General features: G+C 35.3%; 1 protein-coding gene across 1 annotated transcript in view; it reads right to left on the reverse strand.

Moving 5' to 3' along the window:
* The window catches only part of LOC117104682 (kielin/chordin-like protein), a 62,404-nt gene that overhangs the window by 24,893 nt on the left and 11,879 nt on the right, over positions 1–25,632 (reverse strand). Inside the window, exons 6-32 of the mRNA XM_033245565.1 lie at positions 24,843–24,937; positions 24,356–24,490; positions 23,793–24,057; positions 23,435–23,589; positions 21,512–21,732; positions 20,704–20,923; positions 19,870–20,480; positions 18,506–18,651; positions 17,387–17,861; positions 16,712–16,911; positions 16,171–16,250; positions 14,736–14,832; positions 14,531–14,613; positions 14,302–14,395; positions 13,323–13,576; positions 12,591–12,687; positions 11,582–11,755; positions 10,521–10,576; positions 9,475–9,709; positions 7,637–7,813; positions 6,826–6,996; positions 5,354–5,527; positions 4,748–4,921; positions 4,392–4,568; positions 1,651–1,821; positions 825–1,081; positions 135–311 (exon numbers count right to left, since the gene is read on the reverse strand). Of these exons, the coding sequence (XP_033101456.1) occupies positions 135–311; positions 825–1,081; positions 1,651–1,821; positions 4,392–4,568; positions 4,748–4,921; positions 5,354–5,527; positions 6,826–6,996; positions 7,637–7,813; positions 9,475–9,709; positions 10,521–10,576; positions 11,582–11,755; positions 12,591–12,687; positions 13,323–13,576; positions 14,302–14,395; positions 14,531–14,613; positions 14,736–14,832; positions 16,171–16,250; positions 16,712–16,911; positions 17,387–17,861; positions 18,506–18,651; positions 19,870–20,480; positions 20,704–20,923; positions 21,512–21,732; positions 23,435–23,589; positions 23,793–24,057; positions 24,356–24,490; positions 24,843–24,937 (5,171 nt within the window). The remainder of the gene's footprint in view (positions 1–134; positions 312–824; positions 1,082–1,650; positions 1,822–4,391; positions 4,569–4,747; positions 4,922–5,353; positions 5,528–6,825; positions 6,997–7,636; positions 7,814–9,474; positions 9,710–10,520; positions 10,577–11,581; positions 11,756–12,590; positions 12,688–13,322; positions 13,577–14,301; positions 14,396–14,530; positions 14,614–14,735; positions 14,833–16,170; positions 16,251–16,711; positions 16,912–17,386; positions 17,862–18,505; positions 18,652–19,869; positions 20,481–20,703; positions 20,924–21,511; positions 21,733–23,434; positions 23,590–23,792; positions 24,058–24,355; positions 24,491–24,842; positions 24,938–25,632) is intronic.

Consider the following 25,632-nt stretch of genomic DNA (forward strand, 5'->3'; position numbering starts at 1 on the left):
TTAAACTACACATGGCAAGTACAATTAAACAATATAAATAATTTGATTCTTTTAAATGAAATACTTTTTAAAGATATTGGCCCATTTCATGACCAATAGTATATCATATCCCTAATAACAAGAGGTGTACCTACCATGCACAAACATGTTTCACATGGGTTTAAGGGTGATTGGAAAATTTTGCCATCAAGGTACAAAATTCCACCATAGGTACAGTCCTGGCAGACAGGACAGCATTCTCCATCAGGAATTAAAGAATTTGGACAATCAACTGGTTCACAAGTCGTCCTTTGACAGGTCACAGAGCCATCCTATACATAACAAAAATACAGTAGTAATATTAACAATAAAAATATTAAAAACATCACAAGACTGTTCTATTTTTGTTGCAGGGGTGTTCTTAAAGGAACAGTGGCGATTAGTCAATTTATCCAGTGTACTGCTCTATACAGCCTGTTGTACACAGAAGAGAGAAGCTAATACCGGTTTACCGGCCAGCTCAGACATAAGGAGACCCTTTGAGGAGAATAGTTACTGTTTGAGCTACTGAAATCCATGCTTTGAGCATTACAAAAATGCTGTAATACTGTATATGTATAACAATAACAATTTATTATACATTTTTTAAACTAGTTTTCCACTGCATCTAACACTACGTATATCTAAAGCTGCCACTGGGGAAATAAGTCCTTTTGTAACAAAAGCATCAATATTAATAAGTATTGTTTAGGTAATTTTCACAAAAGGAGTCATGACTTAGTAGATTATTTTTTGATAAGTATTAACAAAAATAAACTATAATTATTTCTAAATAACATTCTCACCTCACAAATACAGATCAGGCATGGATCTTGTGGGTCTTGAAATCGTCGACGGTTTTCAATGTTCCGTCTCTGGTACTCGCATGGTCCACAAACACTACAGCACTGATTGGTGACTCGTCCCGGGTGCGAACATAGTAAGGTAGGACATTCAACTGGATAGCACGTCACCAATCCACTGATACAGCGACAGTCTTCGCAATAATTATTTGTTGGAATTACTCTTCCATTTTCATATGTAATACCATTGTATTCACACTCTGTAATTATAAATATAATTTGAAAATTATAAAAGGCCTTTTGGATAGGATAGGAGTATATTGGGTGTGAATACCACCAAGGATAACCCACTGAAGACTTGTTTCCAGTGGGGTCTTTCTGGAGATGAATTGAGCAGTACACCAGGAGACAATCCCCTACTCTTTTCCGAAGAGTGCACTGCATCCTTTAACATGCACATGGGCCATAATGCATATGGGACCAACGGCTTAAACATCTCATCCAAAAGACACTGCACTACCGTAACTCGCATTTCAGCCTACCAGCTGAACTACAATGAGAGCAGCGATGGGAATTGAACCGGGGACCAAGAGATCTCCACGGTTCAGCGCACACACAGTGCCTACCACGAGTTAGTCGACTTAGCTGGCTGCTCTCTCCATGTTCCATTTGCTCTATTCAACTAAATTTTAATTGCTCTATTCTTGAACACCCAATATTTTTCATATGGGAGTTTTTAGAAGTTTACTAGAAATTTGTCAGCTTCATGCAGTAAAACACAATGAAAAATATATGTTAAACCTAGGATTAAAAACCAAAATATAATTACCTTCACAAACTGGGCAACAAGCATCAGCAGGGAGTGTTGGATTGGTGCATGTTGGGATTTCACAGGTGACATTATTGCACATCAATTCGCCTTCCATACACATACATGTTTGGCATCTATCTTCCATAACTTTCTCACCATTGTCGTAGTTACTGCTATTGTAGGTGCACCCTAAATCATTCAGGAATATTATTGATTTGTTAACAAAACAAAAAAACAAAAAACACAAATAGAACAACAAACAAAATATTATTCAAAGCATTACTGACGTTAATGCTGCATTATCTCTTTGGACTGAAATGTTCTCAAGTATTTGCAACAAGCATGCGCACTTTGTCACTCATAAATTCAAATCCGTATTATTACCGGAGTGGCTACAAAATCGTCACGATATATTCGAGAAATTTCACCACAGAGACCACTTAAAGACTAAAGCAATGAGAACAAAAATTGAGGACGACTAAGAAATTCTGCTCGGTGAAAAATAAAGTCACTAAAATGTACCGTGAGGCTAAAGCGGACTATTATAAACGGCACACAAACAAACACTCCGGAAATCCAAAGAAATTGTGGAAAGGACTAAAGGACATATTACCCTCTAACAAATCCACAAATACTTCTATAAACTTCAATATCAACAACAATAATGTTTCCGATACTAGTATTATTGCTAACTCTTTTAATCATTTTTTCGTCAATGTCTCTTGTGGTGTTGACCAAACCCATCTTCGGGGCTTAAACTTCCAGGAAATTAATTTGTTCTACGGGAAAGTTCTATCATTAATCCTGGTAAGTCTGCTGACCTGGACGGGGTTGATGGTAAACTCCTTAGGTTGGCAGCCCCGGTTATTGCTCGACCTCTTACCTATATTCTCAATCTGTCTATTACTTCCTGCACTTTCCCTTCTATGTGGAATATCCCTTAAGTCTACCCCATCTTTAAGTCTGGCCCCAAAAACAAACTCTTCAATTACCTTTCTATTTTTGTCCTTCCCCTTTGTTCCAAAATCCTTGAAAAAGCTATTCATTCTCAACTTTACCACTACCTTCTCTCTAATAATCTTCTCTCTGAACAACAATCTGGATTTCGGCCTGGCCATTCTACCCTTACCGCTCTTATTAATACTCATGACACCTGGCTTTAACATATCAATCACGGAAACCTTATTGGCACTGTCTTCATCAACTTACGCAAAGCTTTTGACACTATTAACCACTCCATCCTGCTGAAAAAAACCTCCTTTCTTTGGCCTTTCTCATAAAACTATCCTCTGGCTTCACTCCTACCTTTCGTTTCGCTTCCAACGTGTCTCCTTCAATTATTCTCTCTCTTCTCTCCTTCCCTTACACACTGGCATCCCCCCCCCCCCGGCACTATTCTTGGTCCTCTTTAACCGATAACTGTTCGGCCAACATGTTTGCTGATGATACTATTATTTACACAGCCAATAAATCACCAGCCCTTAACAACAATCTCTCATCTCTATTCTTGGCTTTCTGCAAACAAACTATATCTAAATATTTAAAAAACTAAATCTATGCTAATTGGAACTTCTCAAAATCTTAGACGTAGTCCTGCTATAAAACGTACTATCAATCATCTGCCTATCGAAAACGTCACTTGTATTAAGCACCTTGGTGTTCATATTGACAACAATCTCACTTGGAACAACCACATCTCCCACCTTTGTAAAAAACTTAACTCTTCTATCTTTCTCCTTTCCCGGGCTAGATACTTTCTTAACTTTCAAACCGTTCCTACTCTAATTATGCTAAACTATTTGCTGAATAAGAAATCAAAATTGCATTTTAATTGTTTTTCTGCCCTCCTCTGACAATCTTAAGTTCGCGAAACAGGGTATAAAAAGCCTTATTATTATGATTTAAATTACTGTTGTTATCAACTTACTAACCTCTAAATTTACTGTGGAGTGGGCACTGCTTGCTATTTAATAGGGAGTTATATTTTTCTTTTAATTTCTATTAATTGAATGATAAATATCAATTAAAAATTTATATCTCTGAATAAAGCAGAAAACAAAAGAACTTACGTTTTAAGCTTTCGACTATCACTGTAATCTTGTTCACAATGACACACGATGGAAATTGCGTCAGTCGATTAATTAAATGGTTTACATTTTAGTTCTATGTGAACGCAACCTTTGACATCGTTTGATCTTTACTCCCAGTCAGTGGTGTAACGATGGGCCGGGGGGCCTGTGGCTTTCTGAGAGTGGGGCCTTTTGGGTCCCGGTTGCCAATTCCATTGTGAGATTTTAGATGTGCTCGTTTTTTAAATGTTTGTCATTGCATTCTAAATGTTTAATAACAAAATAAATTATATACAGTGATGTGAGTGGGAATCCAGGAATGTTTAATAGGTCCCAGGGAGAGACTTTCATTGATAAAGAAAATTTATGATTATGGCACCTCTAAATGGCCAGAAAAGGCACTCACAGACTTAAAATTTAGGAGCCATTTAATTCACCACTGGATACAATATGGTATACAGTCGATGTCAGAGACACATTATGCTGTTATGTATCAACAAATCCCTTTTGGGTCAGGGTGCCAGATCAAAGATCATGTGGTTTAGAGGCCTCTTTGGAGCCCCTAGGGGTCGGGGGCCCGGTGGACTGCCGCACAAGAGCGCAAATGGGTTACGCCACTGCTTCCGATAATACAAAACATTTCCCTTTAAAAAACAATTGAACTTCGCATTTTAAAATAATTCAGCTCACCATTTCTGCAATCTGCGCAGCAATCACTGCTATCCATACGTGGGTACTGGCAGTCAGGTGGTTTGCAATGTTGTCTTCGACAATCCACGCTACCTTGGGAACAGGTACACTCTTCACATATATCATCACGAGGGATTCTTTCAAGATTTCGATAAAATCTACCTTCAAATTCACAACCTGCAAAAATCAAAAATAAATAATAGCAACACTTAATTACATACAAACATAATAAATATGATTGATAGTGGAAAATATAAATCCGTAGAATTGCGACCTTAAAAAAATGAGAACATAAAGAAATTAGAAATTAAAATTCTATCTTAAAATATGGTGCCTCCCAACCTTTTCTGTATTACCTTCACAGGATTTGCAACACACATTAGGTCGTTTGATCGGATGTGTACACCTCACTGGAGGACACGGAATTCTCTGGCACTGGACCTCACCTTCCCGGCAATTACAACTTTCGCATGGATCGATTCCCACAAATACATCCCCATTTCCATGTGATCTTCCATTATAATCACAGCCTAAAAAAGGTTGAATTTTTCTAAAAATATATGTATTTTTCAAATACTGAAAATAATACACAGTGAAGATATGGCGAAAGTGGCGTCAGGATTGGATCTACAGGGGTTTCGATGTTACTGAAGAAGGGAGGGGTCTGATTATCTTGGAAGTGTTTCAAGCCACCGCGATGTCTGTTTTCCTACTGGATATTACATGGTACGTTTACTAATCTTTCACGGATGCGCATTCCCACAGACGCAATGTAGCAGAGGATATGCACTAAATTTTCCTTGGCACGAGACAGCGACAACATTTTTTCTCGTGTGAATCAAGAGAGCTGGATCCGCCAAAAGCATATCCTACACCTGGTGTCTATGTTGAATATCTGAAGTAACCATCACGCAACGGGTTACCATGAAAGTAAACATTCAGATATATTTTTTAAGACATACCTGAACACTCCGGGCAACAACCGCCAGGAGGGATCATTGGATACTGGCAAGGAATTGACTGGCATTGTACACGGGTACAACTGACATATCCATCACTGCATTGGCAATCCCTACATGTAACATTATCTCGGAACTCTTCTTTATTCCTGTATAGCACTCCTTTATAATCACAACCTAATATCAAAATATTGTATTTATTATTATTATTCTTATTAATAATAGTGTACTGTAAATCAAATTTGTTTTTGTAAACCACAATAAATTTTACATACTTGCAACATTTTTTGTGCAGTAAACTACACTTCCATATCAGCATAGCAAATATAATATAGTAAATAGAATATATATATATATATGCCCTCTTGAGGCATAGCATTGTGTAATACAATGTTCCCGACGGGTATTTGGACCTGTTCAACCATGAAGCCTTCGTGGTCTAGTGGTTATGACACTCGCCTTGTCAGCGAGAGGTCGCAGGTTCGAATCCCGTCGGAGGCATTTTCCATTTAACTCCTTCCTCTTATCCCTACAAAATCAGACCCTAATCTGTATCACCCCAGAATATATCTATTTTACTTACTTATACAATTTAATACCTTTCCCTAATAGAATGTATCTAATGTACTTAATTATACCTGTCTCTTATACACATCTAGATGTGTATAAGAGACAGGAGCTTGATAATACAATAATGATGTTTGCCATTCCTGACACTTTCATTTGAATGTAGTAAAGCGCTCCCCAAAATAGAAGCAGATATCACTTGTTTTTCTTAGATTTCAAAATTTGCATCTAAACTCACATCGATAAGACCATGGTAATTTTATGAATTCTCCAATTTTGCTACATATTGTGATCAATAGAATTTAAAGGCAGAAACTTTACATTCCATAATTAATTTTTTGTTTGTGTACCAAATATATGAAGAGTTAATACTGTGTTAAGACTAGATATAAACAAAAATATGTTCAGGCACAAACATATACTATGGCATCATTACACCAAAATGAGAAAGTTTTTTTTTTTTATTGTGAATACCTCCCATTGAGGGCAGTATTTGAATATGAACTGGATGATTCATGCTTCACAACCACTGTTCTCTACTATAAATTATAATAGCTGGATTGCTCATCGGCCAATCATTGTACAGAAAAAAGTGAAGCCACCAACACCATGTTGGGGGCCTAAGTGAGGTACCAGTTTACACAAGATTCTTTTGTCATTTGTTTAAATTATTGTTAAAAATAACAATTCTTGCAATACTTTTCAATGATAAATTTAAAGTAAAGATTTTTTTTCAAATCATCTAACCACTTGACGCAAGTGATTATGCAGTTTACAAAAGGCAAGCAAAGCAACAATGTTATAGTGATGCCGACCACTAACAACGTAATTAAATTTGTTTGCGCATTTTTAGCGCCCCCCCACCACAACATGGCGTCTAGCTATTACAGTAGTATTACAGTACTTGCCATCACATTGACGGCAGCATTGTCCTGGCCTCTGAATTGGATAATCACATCTAACCACAGGACAATTTAACTGTTGACAGTCAACCGTTCCACTCCTACACATGCAATCCTGGCAACCAGCGCTGGTAAATCTCTGCCCATTTGTATAAAGCTGCTGTTCGTAGTAGCAATCTAATAAACAAAAATATTCAAAATTGCAATAGAATCCGACAATAGGTGGGTAATGCATGTGGCTCTAATTACTTGGTCCGTAAATAACCTTTAAGGCATTTTGGGCTAACAATAATTTCTTTTTCTTTCTTTCTCTTTCTTTTCACTTTTCAAAAGGAGGAAGGGGGGCCGGAGCACCCCCACTAAATTAGCCCTTCTATTACCGACTATCAAATACCTATCAAGTGTATGCTTGTCTGCCTTTGTCAAACATTTTGTCTTCTAAGCTGGTATATGTATACATTGTATCAATAATTAACATGTTTCGATCTTTGTCAATTTAAAGTCGGGAGATATGTCTGGGTCTCAAACATTCTAAAGTCACTATTTGATAGGCTATCTACATCAGACTTCAAAAACGAACGGATACCTTTTTTTGAAGTTGTCCTTTACTAATCGGTGGGAAATTTACCTTATAGCATGTTGGTGGGACATACTTAGCTTTGTTGCAATACTGCAAATGGCTGCACAATTCTCAAAATGGCATCTAGTTATAGAGCGACACAGTATATTCTATCCAGAAAATGACAAATCTCTTGCTGTTCAAAAAAATATACAATTTAGTTTAAACAAACTTATCAAAATTAAGAAGCACCTTTACCTTCACAAACAGGGCAACATTCACTGGGTGAGACGACAGGATGTTGGCAGGCTGTCTGCCCACACTGGATGGTACTACAGGACACAGTTCCACCGCGGCATACACACTGCTCACACGGACCACTTGGCCCACTAAACGTAGCACCATTCGCTATTTCACGTTGATTGTAAAAGCAACCTAGAAAATCATACCAAACGCTAATTAAAATGGAACTCAACAGCTGACCAATCAAAACAAGGCCAGAAATAGGACCTTAGCAACAATATCCAAGGGGCGTGGCTTAGTGGAATGGTCCATTTTATTTAACATTAGTATTTCAATTTAGTGTGAAACACAAATATTAATCCAGTGGGACTTGCACCTAAAACTATTTTTTTTTGCAGTGATAAATTTACAGACCAAGTCAAGAAGTATTTATATTTATTTATGGAAACAAGCACAGATCAAAAAGTAACAAAATGTACTTATTTTACTTACTTCCTTTCCCTACTAGGTCAGGCCCTAGTCTGAATCACCTATTTTACTTACTTATACCATTTAACTCCTTTCTCTATCCCTACAAGATCACCATAGAATATATCTATTTTACTTATACAATTTAACACCTTTCCCTACTAGGTCAGGCCCCAGAATTATATCTAATTTACTTACTTATTACCATTTAACTCCTTCCTCTTATCCCTACAAAATCAGACCCTAATCTGTATCACCCCAGAATATATCTATTTTACTTACTTATACAATTTAATACCTTTCCCTAATAGAATGTATCTAATGTACTTAATTATACAATGTAACTCCTTTCCCTATCCCTACAAGGTCAGGCCCCAGTCTGTATCACTTAAGAATGTATCTATTCTCAGTGGTGGATCCAGAAATTTGAAGTAAAGGGGGCCCAAAGAGGGACTTTTACTCTTAGACTAGTAGAATTTGAGTAGAATTTTCTTTTTTTTAAATTTTAATAATTTTATTGGGGGGGGGGGGCCTGCTTGAATCCACCGATAATTCTACTTATTTATACCTAACATCCAGCAAAGTTAATAAATTCAGACCGTCAGTGCTCAATAACTAGATTTATTTTTGTTGCCAGAAAAATTTCTTTTAAATTTGATTATAAAGCCTTCAATATACACCAACCAATAAACCTATTACCACAGATATAGCAATCATAACATAACTGTTAGTTGTTATAATTTTTTGATGCAAATGTGTGCGCACCTTGTGTGACAAAACAAAACATAAGGAAACAGCAAAGAACAAAGAGGACAAAAACACAAGCCTTGAGCATGATGTGCCACTATACAACACCAACATATTCAATTTATATTAAAATTATCATAGCTACTTATATTATGAACATCATCACATTTCATGTGAACTGACTTAATTTGAAACTTTGTATTTAGAAGCTGTTGAAGTTAAGCAACAAATAAATTATTACAAATTATGCAAATATGTTGTATTATTGTGTTAGAATCACATAGGAATGACCATGTTTATTCAGACCAGGTCATACCAGCTCCATGTTCTCTATTACTGAGTTTCAATAAATCTGCTAAAATATGATATTGATTATTCAGTGAGTTTACACCTCAGTAAAAATTGTCCTCAGCGGGTGTGCACATACCACTATGACATGCTTAGCCATCCCAAGTGAGTGCAACACTTTGTTATAAAAAAAATATATCCAATAAAATCTATATAAAACATGTTACCAAACATGCACCTGTTTTGATGTGATTAGTATCAAGCTGCCATTACTAGGTGCAGTGCAATGTGGAAAGGCTTTAGCCACCCAAGTGATACATGCAATGAGTTCACATGCAACCTTCTCCTACCTTCACACACAGGGCAACATTGCTCGGGCTTAAAGATTGGGTAATCGCACATGTGGTTACATTCTATGATGTCACATGTGACACGGCCATCATAGCATGAACAATTCTGACACATGTCATGTGACGGTATCCATGACGATCCTTCGGGGTGCAGCACACCAAACTGATCTTTACAGTCTGAGGTGAAATTACGCACACACAGACAAAAAAAAACATAGTAAAGTTGGCTTCTATGCTACGTATCAAACAACTATATAAATGTTGATTAAAAATTAAAGATGCAGTTGCACAAATTACTATATATATACTGGGATAAATTTTGTCTCTCAAGTTAACAACTTCTGCTCTAGTTGACATCTTGTTACTTTCGATGTCAAGTAGATGTCAACATTTTTATCTATGGTATATCAAACCAGTCACTCCTCGCAAATCGTGTTTCGGAGACAATAGACAAAAGATGTTGGAATGTCAACATTTTCAAAATTTATTTTAATGTACTAAACTAAAATTTATATATCTACACATGCTTTTGGTGATGGTCTCTGCCTGCGAAAGGCTGACTTCTCAAATACTTTTCTATAAGCTGCTGTTTTAAGCTCCTGTAACTTCATAACAAAATGTCGAATTTAAATGATTCTTTTACCATTTTATCTTTTACTTTCATTTTGACCATGTATTAATAACTAAAAATCAACTTTTTGCGAAGAGTGAGTGGTTTGACTTATCTTTGCCTCATATGATATTTGACAGCCAATTTGAAGTCAATGATTAAAATTGTAAGCAAAGGAATCCACCTACAAAATTTATATTTAATAATCATTTTATCCTTTTCAATGAATTTTAATATTAAGATTGGTATGTTTGGAAAGCTCATAGCAAACATAATACTAAAAATCTGTGGATCTGCATCTCAGGATATATAATGTACAGTACATAATCAAACAATAATCTACAGTATTAACAAAGTATGTTTCCATGCTTGATGATAAAAATGTAGAGCAAATCAAAGGGAGGGGGGATGAGGAAACAGGATAAAAGCAAAATACATTGTCAGATAAATTGCACAATCCCATATTAAAGGGAACATGTCCACAAGTATTTACTATAATTAACAAATACAAGCATTTGCTATCAACTAATTATTACAAGCACTTACTAATTATTAAAATCTTTAAAGACATATGTGTGAGTATGTGTTGTGTGTGTATAAAACACTTAAATTAAAAATCCCATATAAAAGGGAACATGTCCACAAGTATTTACTATAACTAACAAATACAAGCATTTGCTATCAACTAATTATTACAAGCGCTTACTAATTATTAAAATCTTTAAAGACATACGTGTGTGTATGTGTTGTGTGTGTATAAAACACTTAAATTAAAAAAAAAAAATGAGATGCCTAATTTATATATTCAAATAAGTTATTAGATTTCAACTGACATTTATAACAAGAAAAACTGTCTTTGCCAATTAGCAGAAGTTTATAAAATATTATATTCTTTGCATATGAACAGGTACAATTAAAATATAAGGCTTGCCATTCCAAAACCGGCATACTGTCACTAATTGTTAAACTGAGTATTTAGCATTAAAATGTGCCAGTATTGTATACTTTAGAACAGAGAAGCCATAATACTTTGAAAAATTCGATTCCAATAAATCATTTTAAAGCTTACAATGTGGAGAATAAGAATATATTTAAAAGTCAGTTTTCATTTTTTGGGCACTGATGCTGGTTTGGGGATGGTAAGCCTCATTTATGGCATAAAATTAATTTAGGGATTTTTGTAGTGAATTGTATGAAAATAACTGTTCTTTTTTTTCTATCTTTGACTTGCTGAAAGTTGATAATTTATATGGTCATTGCATATGAGCAACTCAAAGGTGTTTCTAATTATTAACAACTTTATCAACTACTAAGAATAATTCTAGTTCAAGCATGTCAATAAAGACAAAATTAAAAAATTAACTATAATTAATTAACATAAAAATCATAGATAAAAATGATATACAATTAAAATAAATAAATATATATGTGTATATATATATATCTGTCTCTTATACACATCTAGATGTGTATAAGAGACAGAAGCAAAGGAATTACCAAAACAATCAGAACAACATTGGCCTGGTCTAATGTATCCATTCTCGCAAGTTTGTTGACAGGACTGTGCTTCTACACAGACAACCTCTGACCCTTGACATGTACAATCCTGACACTGATTAGATGACACCCATGTCTGACCATCTTCATAAATTCTACCATTGTAAACACATTCTAAAAAAGGGAAAAGGCAAAGAATTTTGAATGTTTTTAAGAAGTAGTATCGTGAGTAGCATATTGTGTAGGTTTTGGCTTGAGCATAGCCATTCAACAAAAAGTTCCCAAGTAGTTGTATGAAAACGTTCTTCAGACAGAAATTTAATGTGCAACCTCCCGTTGTGAAGGCTAGACCCAGAAATCTTTAGGTATATCACAGGCTTAATCCAACCAAATCACCTCTTTACTCAACCGATATATTATGCAATCACATATGTGAGGTCTCGCCACAAAATGAGTCTCATGGTTAGAAATTCAAAAATTGAATTTATATCATATTTGGGTAGATCACATTATAAGATTTCATTTGCTTTTTGAATGGCTTCCCTACTATAAGTAAATCCAGAGATGTGAGCATTTAAAGTTTAGGTGTATAAGAACCACGTTTTGAGAAAATCGACCTCAAAGATAAACTAACCTGTACAAATAATATGACTAGAATTACAGAATATGTGCAGAGAACCCGGTTTTGGCAAGAAAATTCACTTACAAAGTATACAATCATAAAATATAAGTATCAAATTATTCAAAAACATTAAAATCAAAATTTTGTAAAAATATTGACTTTGGCCTGTTTTGGTGAATATCTCAATATGATTTCACCAACGATGCATCTCATTTCGTGGTGAGACTTCACATATATTAAAGCTGTCGTAGCACAGAGAGAACCCGGAATTAATCGCGAAGGAAATTACAGTAACTAAACATGATAAACTGAAGTATCTGCGTAGCACCATGAACATTAATATATAATTATAAGTACCTATATAGCACATTATAGTACATTACTTACTGTCGCTACAGGTTTGACAGCAGCTTCCCAATATTGTGACCGGGTTGTCACAACCCGGGTCTTCACATTTAGTGGGGTTGCATCTCACAAGAGAATCCTAGAAAAAAAGCAATTGTATAAATACGATATCCAGAACAAAAACTTTTTAAAGTTCTAAACATAAGCAACTGATGTTGCAACATAAGCATAATGCGACTGATGTTATACAGGGAGAGGTACGCAGATCGACATACAGAGTTTACGTGTTCTTCCATAGAAAGGTTGTTGTCAAAGACAATCCCTAGGTTACGACAAGTTTCGGAAGGCTCAATTAGCGAGTCTCCTACTTTAAGTAAACCATCGTTAACCTTTGCCAGCTGTTGTTTCGATCTGAATATCCATGTATTCTGTTTTCTTTTTATTTAGTTTTAATCGATTAGTATTCAACCAGGCATGGATGTCAGAAAGACAAGATTGGATTTTTGATTTAGTTCGATCAAAGTCTGTTTGGTTGGGTTCTGAAAAATCATAGGCACACATCACATAAAAGTTGATATTAGAAAAACAATTTGTCTCCATTCATCCAGAAATATGAATGGGTATAAAATATGACAATGGTAATTTCCAAACTGACAATGGTGGACTTTTTCATAATCTGTATTTTCTCATATGAGATGGCTGTAGCCAACAATAAGGAAATCTTCCACGTACATATGTCAGCTATGATAAAGTGACTATTTGAATGAGGCTTACCATACAGGAACATCGCAGACACGGATTTGACATCGGTGTAAAGAACTCTCCATTCCTGAACGTCATCCCTTCATACTGACAGCCATCTGGACATTGAGGGCAGCAGTTACCCGGGGGTATAAACTGATTTTCACACGTTAATTTAGGACAGAGCTTCTCGCAAGTGACGTTTCCAGACATGCATGTACATGTCTCACAATCACCGAAAGGTACCGATTCCCCACTAGCCATCCGAGATCCGTTATAATCACAGCCTACATGTACAAAAATGAGTTCATATAAGCTTATATAATATAGGTGAAAGTGGAATAGCTCAGTTCTAAGTTGGCATTTCTTGGTTTACCCAGGTGTTCATAAAATAGACTACAGGTAGATGTGTGTGCCATGAGCAGTTTAATTTCTTAGGACCCTACATAAATTCTATCAAATCATTCTCTTTGTCTTACTGGTACATTTGATTGATTGCCTATTGTCTAGAGTAGAGATCTGTATGTTAGTGTATAAATCATTACACAAACTACAGTGATAATAATGAATTGCCATTTATACAGTGCATATTGCATGGACTGCATCTATGCACTTTCCATCAACTAAAGAGGATTTAAAACAAAGTATAAAAATAAAGAGAAGAAAGGTGTGGTGGCAAAAAGTGCACGGTCTCAAAGGGTCAACCATCCACCTCTGCTCTGTCACAATTCTACATCTCTACCTAGGTGGCACGAACAAAGGTGCCCTGCCACAGTTGAATGGGTGATCAGAGTCTGCAACCAAGATAGTGGCTCCAAGAAACAGTGCAGGTATATGAAATACATGAATGGAAAGATCAATAAAAGAAATAACAATAACAAATGAATCATGTTTTATAATTACGAAAAAAGATGTGTTTTACCAATGTGATTTGACTATGTCAGCACAAAAAATATGAACATAAAAGGTCCATTGCGGTAATCTCTACTATAATAAGAACTAAGTTGCTTACCATCACAAGTAGGGCAGCAACCATTCCTGGGTATCTTGGGGTTTTCACAATGAACATCTGGGCAAGGTAGCCTCTCACACCTTACATTGCCCTCCTGTTGACGAAAACAAAATAAGCACCATATAAACATTAATCTAATATATGTTTCACACATCTACATTTTTAAAAAATTTGCTTACAAAATATAGAAGGAAAAGTGCCAAGAATTGGGGAAATCTATTTAGTTTACCTGACAATGGCAGGTTTCACAACTATTTTCATCCAGAATAACACTGCCACCATTTCTGATGAAGAAATCCTGATACTGACAGTCTAATAAAGAAACAAATACAAATATATAATTATACCAATATGGTACAGTGGTCAAAATAATTATACTATTATGGTGTGGCAGTGAAACATTGAGGTTGGAGATATTTATAGTTGTCACTGACCTTTGCAGACCGAGCAGCATTCACTTGATCTTTTACCAGGATGAGAACAGCTAGATGTAGTTGGACAGATCTCACTTTCACAGGAAACTTGACTTCTCTAGATGGAATAATAAATTCTCCTTTCATATATGGCTTAGCATTTTACTTGAATATAAAGTATGCAAGTCAAATATTTAATTTCATTTATAACAATAGCACTGAAAGTACAGTATATGCTTTTTATGAATTCAGCCTAAATTGAACTGAGGCCCAGCAGATCACCTCATAATCAAAATGAGCTCAAATGAGGAGCAGGCAGTGACGGTGGTGATAGGGTTAGGTGGTGATGATAGCGATGGTGTAGACTTGCCACAAGTCCCTCACGATTTTTTTCTCATTCTGGACAGCGCCGCCAACAAATAAGTTGATTTAGAGATGGAACATAAGGGACTTGTAAAACACTGCATGCAGTGCATGCGGATGCCATAAGAATCATGTAATCTTATATTCCGTATTTGGATAAATGGGTGGACCGAAAACGATTTCAACCAATCACCATGCTCACATTTTTAGGGGCCACAATCGTGTACAGAAACTGGGTCACTTGCGTCGACTAGTTAGGCATGGCTAGAAAATAGGTCTCCCTAATAAAACTGACCTAAAATATATAAAATAGATTATAGTAAGACAAGTGGGCAATAGCAAAAGACGAATTAAGCTTAGGCTAGATGGCCCAACATATTATAAACACAGCAACACTCTTTCCAGGAGGATGGCCCAGGCCTTATAAGAGTCTAATTGAGAGAGGCTTGGTTGGGCCTATTTTAAGTTCTTACTTAATGCAGTACCTTTTTAACAATGTTCTACCGTACCTAGTAGGCCTAAATCTGTGTAGCTTAGTAGTGAACAGGGTTGTCTGTAAGTTACTACATTTTTCAGTCCATGTCATTCTGCAGGCCAAGAACCAATACTAAACTGTTTTAATTCAAGTAGGTAGGCAAAAGAGAGCTGGCCTAGCTTAGCCACCTAGACTAGTCTTCAATTTAACAATTACCAAAATTAATTGATATGCATGAAGTAAGCCAATCAAGTGATTTACAAAATCAGTTATGCATAACGATATCCCACATCGAATTTGATGTGGGAAATCTTACGCATGAATGATCATGCAGTGCTTTCCCAGGCCCCAATCCGAAACAAAAAAAGAAATCCGAGTCGCTAAACGTTAAACTGAGTAATTAACATAAGAATATGGCAGTATTGTATACTTTGTACAATGAAGCCATACAACTTATACTCATAACTTTGGCAACAGTTAAGTCAATTCCAGTAAATGGCCCATCATTTTAAAGCCTATATTGTGGAGAATAAATAATATATTAAAAAATCAATTTTCTTGTTTTGGTCACTGATGGTGGCAAGCCCCATTTATTACATAGTACGGATGCATACATACCTCACAAGTACAGGTTGTGCAGTAATCTGTCTTCCATGTTTCCCCATGATCATAATTCATGGTTCCAACAGTACACCCATCTTAAAAATAAGAAAATAACTACAATGAATATTCCTACTCAGTCTGGAATAATCTATTAAAATTCCTTAAAAGCTTTATAAAATTAATTCCATTTATGAATATCAAATGCAGCTTTCTGGATGATTTCTTGTTAAAACCTGTACGTCAATCAACATCTATTTATTTAGTTACTGACAGAATATACGGTATGTCAATCAAAATGGAGATTCTACTTTCATTTTTATTACAGTATTAACACTATTACTTGTGGGACCCACCTCTCTTGTAGACAAATATTACCTAGATCAAGGCTTAAATTAAGTTAACCAAAATTAAGACCTGACTTTCTTTTACATGAATAATACCAAACTACAGAATACATAATATGCCAGTCAAAAAGTAGATCCTTCCCTCTTTAAAAAAAAAATAGTTAAGGACCTAAAATATGTCAATCATAGCCTTCTCTTTTTCAGTTTATTACCTGGTGCCAGTTCACCTTTGCAATTCACAATTTGATCATTATCAAACCATTTAGCACTACAGCCACCGCATACGTCTATAACGCAGACAGCGGAGGGGTAAGCCCGGCAAGTGTTGATGGTACATGGGTTGAAGGAGCATGTGGCGTAGCTCTCCTCGCAAACACAGTTACTAAGCAACGACTCTACTTCAAAACAAAAACTGAAGATAAAAAGGGTCTGATCAATTGATGTGATTGATAATGATGAAGGCGAAAACATTTGATGGTAAAATTATTATAGAAACAGTAATAACAATAATGAGAAAACTATATTTATAATAATGTAGACAGCATCGGCGGCTAGTGTGATGATGGCAACAATAATACTAATAATAATGTTAATACCAATTACAATATGATGATGATTATGATGATGATGTAAATGATGATAAATACTTATTCAACTTTGTGTTAGTTATAGTAGTTTTACCAAGATACCAAGACCATTTTAAAAACAGTATATATATATACCCTGTATGTATATTACTGAAATGTTATCCTGGCTAAATAAGTTATAAATGAAAAAATTAATTAAAAAATTTGATTTTCCTTATGCAAAACGTTTTTGTTTATATTGACTATTTTTCACAATTGACATTAATATATTTATTTTACTTGAATTGAATCATTTCTTACCTGGAAGTATACACAGACGCAGGAAATCTTGTTACAGATCCTTGCGGTATGGAAACCACTTTTTGTTGACTCGTCCATGTTTGTTCAAACCACACATTTGGCAACTGTGTCAAAGGCGGGCAAACACGCAATATAGTCTCTAAAAACCGCACTGTTTGGACAAACAAGACCTGGTCAAGACGATACGAGATCCATAAAATATGCGGACCCAGGAATGCATAATTACAGAATTCCTGATTGTATCTTTGTATAGTGAATCCATACTGGTCGTATCCTGCTTGATTTAAACCAGCACGGTTGAAACAGCGGTCACTGAAACCACCGTTCTTGTAATAATTGGTTACATCAGGTTCGTTGTTGCTATTATAGCCGTACTGGTTGTAACCACGTTGATCATAACCAGATTGATTGTAGCCATAGCGATTGTATCCATAAATGTCGTAGCCATTAATGTCGTAACCATCCCTGTTAAATCCTGTTAAAAGAAAATCAGTGCAATTTTTAAATTTGATTTTGGTGGTGGGTGGGGATCAAAACCAGTTGCAATCTCACCAAGAGGTGTCCTAATTGGAGGTAACAATAGCATTTGTTGGCTCATCTAGGTAAAGTTTTCACAAAATAGACTATGTACAGCTCTGTTTAAGTTTTGACTTTTGTGGTCAAACTAACATTTATATGAAACACAAAAGTGTGAACAATCATGAGTAAAATCCCTCCTCTTTATCAAATTAACCAAGCTGCGCAGTTAGATTATTCAAGTAAATTTTATGCAAAAAAAATAACCAGTCTGGCTTCTTGAAATAAAAATATCAATGCAAGCCACACCTTGGTTATACCTTCCCTAATGTGTATAAACATGCATTACTAGACTGACAATGCATGATTAGACTAACAATACACGCACAAAAAATCTTACAATTTGTCATTCAGCCGCTGTCTCTGTAAAAACCTTCATGTATTTAAATGCTGGAGCGAACAGCAGGATTTAACCGTGGTAAAATTAATTGAATGCGTACAAGGCTTATCTCTCTCACATGTTGCTTATTATTCGGCAAGTAAATACAACCGACTGTTGACGGATGGATGTGTTATTAGTTAGTAAACTATGGCCTGTCTTACCACTTCGATCAAATCCATAGCGGTTGAATCCCCTACGATCATAGCCAGTTCGGTCATAACCCTCAAAATCATATCCTGAGTAGATATAGATGTCACGGCGATCTTCACGACCATTGCGATCAACTCCATGAATGTCAAAACCGAATCTAAGGAAAACACAATTTGTTGTCAATTAATTGTAATACAGGTCTCTCTCTAATTAAAGATCCCTCTAATTAAAGACCACCTCCAATTAAAGACCACTTTTCTGTTGTCACAAATTAACAAATGTCTTTTATATTTATTAATCTAAATAGAGACAAAAGCTGCTAAAGACCGCAGAAACCCCAATCCCAAAGAAGACCTGTATACAAACAAAAGTACTTGTTTTTTTTTAAACGTTGAGTATTCTTTAGTACTTCTAGAGCGCTGTAAAAGATTAAAATGAAATGAGTGCAAAAATGACGAAAGCCAGCCCTAACATAACCTAAACTCAATTGAAAAGACAGGTTTTAAGGCATGCCTATAATTTTAATTGTATGTATGATAGTGGAAATAAAACCAATGATGATAATGACGATAATAACAATGATGTAAAATGATAATATTAATGATGATAGTGGTTGTGGTAACAATCATAAATATACTGATGCTTATGATCATTGCTTTGATGATACATGTATAAGCGTTTGTCGCATCGGTTGTGGCTTGGACTCCCAACCTTGAGGTCGGGGGTTTGAAAATCTCGCTGTGCAAACCGTTTGTGTCATTGGGCATGGCACCTTATCTACGGTTGCCCCTCTCCACCCAGGAGTACAAGTGAGTACCTGGTAGGTTGAAACACAACTGCGCTGATTACTAGCTGCAATATTATGGAATTTTACCCAGGGAGCTGAGTATGTGTTCCATACGTGTTTGATCCAATGACCGGGGTAGTAATGTGAAGCACTTAGAGGCTTTATTCTTAATGATGACATAATTAATGTCGAAATATTGAATCCCAACACGATGGCGTGCATTTTAATACTTGAAGTATGCATTATACTTTCTTAGAGGCTTTATGCATGAAGCGCTATATAAGACCGACATATTATTATTATTATGATGCTGATGACAATGATGAAAAGCTGTGAAGGTGATATTGATGATGGTGGTCTTGATGATGTTCAACATAGTGATATTGACTCTGATGATTATGATAAATATTTATGATGGTAATTATGCTAATGATAATGATGAAGAATAATGAAGACAAAAATTAGATCAATTGATTGCTATTATTTATATAGCCCCAAAATTAAAGTCAAGGTTGGTGGCGCTGTGACACACTGATGAAAAAAATTAGTTGGTATTTAAAGAGGTAATATATAAAGTTTGTCACCTACCTATCATATCCATCACGATTAAACCCATTCCTGTCAAATCCGTATTTATCAAAGCCTTCCGAGTTGAATAATGGATCTGTGATATTGCACGGATCTCCAAACGTTGGCAAGGCATACGTAACACACAGCTGTCCTTCGGTATCAAAAGAATCTATGGGTCGTAGGTTGAAAGGAACCATCTTAACATTCCTAAGGAATTGTGGGTAAATCTCCTTGCCATGATATTGCTGCCACCTCCAATACAGCATATCGACATACGATTGGAAAGCGAAAAACAAGGGGTCGTACGGGGCCATGGACGAGCTCATTTGTCCACCGGTGAAAGCAAACACATAGCTAATATACATCTGTATTGACTTTGTGAAGGCATCAAAATCGGAATTCACTAAAGCACGAGCGATATCAACTTTCGTTGGAAGGTTGATGTTTGACTGAAATTTGCGTACAATACATGGATCCCAAGGGCCGGAGACACGGAAAGGATTATCGGGAACACAACCTCCATCTCCATCACCACCAAAGTAGTTTGGTTGCCAAATGATGGCACGGGAAAAGTTTTGAACGTCAGTAGTAAAATCAAAGTAAGGGAGAGCAACAGAACAATCTATTTCCTGTTAAACAAGCATAATTAATAATTATTTTATTTATCAAAAATAGAATTAAGTCTCAAAAATGTATATGGAAACTAGAATAAAAAAGGAAACATTTATCATAATAGTGCAATAAAAGGTCCTATTTAATTTATAGGTCAGAGTGAATTGTAAGATCATGGTTCATCAATGTATTTGTTTCTATAAAAAATCCAACATCTTAAGAATTCTTATTATTCTTTACCTGTAACCGTCTTTCTACAGTACGTAGAAACACGCGATGCCACAACAAGTAGAAAGGAGTGGAGTGTGCATGCATGACGTGACGGCTGTAAAGATCGCGGAACTGCTCCCATTCATTACCCGGTCCTGAATTGCGCAACACTTGTACAGCTCTCTGGAATGCCTCAATTTCTTCTGTTGTCATGTCTCTAATTTCCTTTCGGACTACCAAATTTGTACATCTAAACAAATCAGAGTGTGAAAATTAGACCTTGCAACATTACTACCAACAACAACAGCAGCTAATTATTATACACGTCTTTAACACTTTATCGTAATTGTTATTACCATATATTCTTGCATATTAGGCGATCCACGTATACGACAACCCGCGAGATTTAGATGAAAAAAACGACCCTTTGTTTCACTGTCAGAATTTCTACGTTTGGTTGCTTTTTATGGTCTTAATACTGCATCTAGTACTAACACTTTGTAGCTTCATTTCAGCAGTTGATTTGTGTGTTACTTACAGACGACCCGCACATAAGACAAACATGATTTTAAAAATTCTAAAATTTGTATGCATTGCAAGTCTAAGATGACATCCCCCACCCCCCGGCTTTTTGATCGGAATTTGCTATTTTAAGCCTCCCCTTATACGCGAGAACATACAGTACTATTTATCGTTATATATTTCATATAAATTATTACTGCAATATGTTTCAATATTTTAGATGATTAATATAAAAAAATACAAGGTAAAATCATGTGTTCAAAGTGAAAGAACACAGCAAAACCAAAACATTTGAACTATGACATTGTCAATATACCTGCATTTAATAATGCCTTCTGGATGACACTGACATTCTTCGCATCCGGACATAAAACTGTCCCCAACATCATATGAGCTGTTACCCGCAATGCATTTCTTTGATAATTCGCAAATACCACCAGAGCAGGAATGGCCAACGTGGAATGCCATCACTTCTGAGATGCGATCACTTGATGGATTAAACGTTGCTATGGCTTTACATTCCGCCAAGCTTTTTTCCTGAAAAATATTAGGAGTAAGAACAATGAGTTACTTCATTATATTTATTACACTAGCGAAAATGTGATGCCCTGAAATGGATGGTTCTATTTTTTTGTAGGGATGTCCATTTATAGAACAAATGAGGCATGTTGTGGCGAAATGGTTAAGTTGTCGCACAGTCCAGTATTGAGTAAATGAGCTATAAAATATGGGCGCTCAAAAAATTGCCTAAAAATCCAAATTTGTTTTTCACTATAGATCAACAGTTTAATGTCTTATTAACCCTTTCACTGCTGTAGGTATATGCACCCCCTGTGCTGGGACTTTTTTTAACGAAAAAAGTTAATTTCTAAAATAATTTTAAAAAAATACTAAAAGAGGTTATTTCGAAATTCTTTTTGTGTGTTGGTTCGAGCAATAGGTTGGCCTACGCGAGGAACATTGATATTTGGTATTTTGCATAATTAGGTTGTCATGTGACCTCAAAGTCGCCATTTTGAATTTCTGTTTTTTCTCAAATTTTGATAAAAAACCCAATTTTTCCCAATGAAATTTTTATGGAATGTTTTTTTTTTAAATTTATAATGATGCAGACACACATGATGAATAAAAACAAAAAAAAATGGTTAGTTTGATCGTTTTATTCCAAAACCGCAAATAATCAAAGTTTTTCTTCAAAATTGTGAAAATATAAAATTTTGCAGAAAATCACTGTTAGACGTACTTTTTGCCATATGTTTTTATTTTTGCTTTATATAATCCAGGTAGTAAATATAAATGCATCGTTGCAAACATCATACGGTTACTTCATTTTAGAACTATAAAAATTAGCCTGTTCTATTGTGTGAAATGTGGAAAGGAACTCTGCGGACAAGGCATTGCCACCTTGACCCTGTGCAAGGCCTCCCAAGTTGAGAGAATCATCGTTTTCGTCCTTAGAATCAATGTCGTCACTATCATAGTCGGCTGGGGGAAAAGAAATGCAAGAATCATCCAATTCAAAGTTATCTTCCCTATCCGTATCTGCAAAGATCTGGTCCATAGCTTCGTCGACATTGTACCGTCTGTTTTGAGGCCGTGCACCCGCCATTTTGCGCCTAACCACTCGAAAACACTTTTTTCCCGGTAAAAGGTTAATTATAGTTCATATAAAAAAACTATAGAGGGCGCAGAACCTCTTCCTGATTTTTAACAATATTTTGTCTACATACCCGGTAGTACCGGGTACGCGCAATTCAACAACATGTGTTTATACCCGGTATTACCAGGTACACGCAGTGAAAGGGTTAATCATGTCCCAAAGTATTAGTTCTGGAAGTGGTTAACAAATAGTTTATTTTACGTTATTTTTCATAGTTCATTCTATTAAACAATGTATGCACAAATAACTTGTTTATCTTGACTCTAAGAGTACTGTACTATCACTCTCCAATAACTTAGGCTTGAAATGTCCAATTTGAATGATTGACCCCTCATTTTAAAGATCACATACTCAGGTATCTGAAAATACCAATAACTTGAATTTCAATTTTTGTTACAACTTAGCCATTTTGCCACAACATGCCCCAAATGGAAATAGTTGGTATGTCCAGGTAAGTATGCACAAAATGGAGTAACAATAAAGACACTAAAAACAACAAAACATAAAATACACATGAAAAAACATATAGGAAATCAATTAATTTGTTTAAATACATCAAGAACACAAGTATTTTTATACCTGACATTTCAATTCATCTTCAACTATATTATATGCACGGTAAGTGCTCCCACCACGCCCTCTTCTGTAGAAACGTTGACAGCAAGCACCTCGCATACATAGGTTCTCGCATGCCTCAACAGAATCAAAATTGTTTTTATGATTCCCATCACACCCTAAATAAAAAAAGGGAATTAGTGATACATAATATCTTTAGGTTTTTAATGAGATTTTTAAATGTGCTGTAATATCTTATAGTTACAATATTAATATGTAAGATGGTTATATATTTATATCGCCAAATTTTAAAATTTTGAGTTGGTAAGATTGGGCCTAAATTTGCATTAGACACTGAATAAATTATTGAATCCGGAATTACCTGAAAATTCTTCACAACTCTGAGCATACATATTATAATAAAACCTTGGAACATAGACTTCACACTGACCAGCAGTTGGGCTCAAGCTACAGAAACTGACCCTCAGCTCACACTGGCTACCTGAACAGTCAGGAGGACAGGCACAGGTGAAGTTTAGGTAGCCAGGATAGCCAGTACATGTGCCACCATTTTGACAAGGGTCAAGAGAGCAAGGGTCACGACATTCTAACTTGTCAGACAAAAGAGTGCATGTGATCTCCCCATTCTATTCCAACAAATATAAAGAAAATAGTTATGAAATATTATAAATAGAAAAATGGTTATTTGGTGTAATCAGGGCTTTAGAAATACTTACACCCTGACCACATACTAGGTACAGTAGTAAATACTACTATCTGTTGAAACACATACTTTGAAGCATAAAGAGAAGGAATAACATAAAAATGTTCAAGAAACAATTAAAAAAAAATTCCCACAGTTGATATAACATGATTTAGGAATTAAATGACCATTTAATATCTGACCGATATCCTTGACCAGTGCATTAAAATTGACCAACTCACCTCACAAACACATGCGGTGCAAGGGTCTTGCTGCCAGAGTTTTCCACTAGGATACCTATGTGAATTGACCACGCACTCCACCTGTTCACACTCGCAACGGGTTGAGAACATAAGGTCCTGTTCACACTGAGTTATCTAAAAGAAAATGAAACATTGTTTATTAAAAGGAAATGAAACATTGTTATAACAAAAATCGTTCTTAAACTGTAGCACTATTTCCATGAAATCACAAGCAGCAGTTTCTGTGTCTGCTGCCCCCACGGTGAGAGTCGCTACTTCATGTATTGGTTTTATTACTTTATTCATTCGGCTATAATTTTTTTATCATTTGTAAAATATATTTTATGTATTATTATTTTAGCAGTACCAGGTCTTCCTAAGAAATATGAAGGAGGCAAAGAAAGCTCAAAATAAACTTTAGTGAATGTAGTGCGCACCATGTTTAAATTTAACATTCCACTTTATTAATTAGATCTGCATACAGTACCTGTTGATTGAGAACAGTTATCATACTAGATAACTGTTCAACGTAAGATTTCATCTGATCCATCTCCCTCTGTTCAACAGTCTTTGAAACATCAACTAAAAATGATAATAGAAAATATGAGATATTACATCTCACTGCCATGGCAAATTATTAAATCTAGAATAATAACAATAACAGCAATAATAATAATAATAAAATAATTATAATAATACTATTTAATAATACAGTTTAGCGCCTTGAGCAGTGAATTTGTGAGCTTTATAAGTCTTATTATTATTATTATTATTATATTACCACTACTTGTACTAAAAATAGTACTGCATACAAAAGGTATGTACACAAGAGTGATTTTTTTAGTATTTTTATTACTATCACCATTACTACTCAAAATTACTATCATCAACATAATCATAATTATTAACAATAAAATATTATCATTATGTACGTGGATGCGTCTCTGATTTTAAAATATGTTATATGCCTCAATCTCTTAATAATCCAAATAATCCTTGTACTAATCAGATAACCTCTTTAATCCTAATAATTGAAATGTTAAGTTTAAGGGGTTATGTGGTGTTCACCCAGATCAAATACAAATCAAATACAAAATCAGTTTATCAAAATAAGAACAAATTGAGGCTGAAGTAAAATGTGAAATGATTTGTTATTTTAAAAAACTATATAACTCAAAAAATCAAGCTAGTCACATACAGTTTAAAAATGTTGTTTATACAATAAAAGCTACAGTAAAGTTTATATAGTACAGTAATATGCTGTACTGCTGTAACAA

The sequence above is a fragment of the Anneissia japonica genome, unplaced genomic scaffold (genome assembly GCF_011630105.1).
Source record: "Anneissia japonica isolate Jap-2015-1 unplaced genomic scaffold, ASM1163010v1 scaffold287712_len2945570_cov188, whole genome shotgun sequence".
NCBI classification, from domain to species: Eukaryota; Metazoa; Echinodermata; class Crinoidea; order Comatulida; family Comatulidae; genus Anneissia; species Anneissia japonica.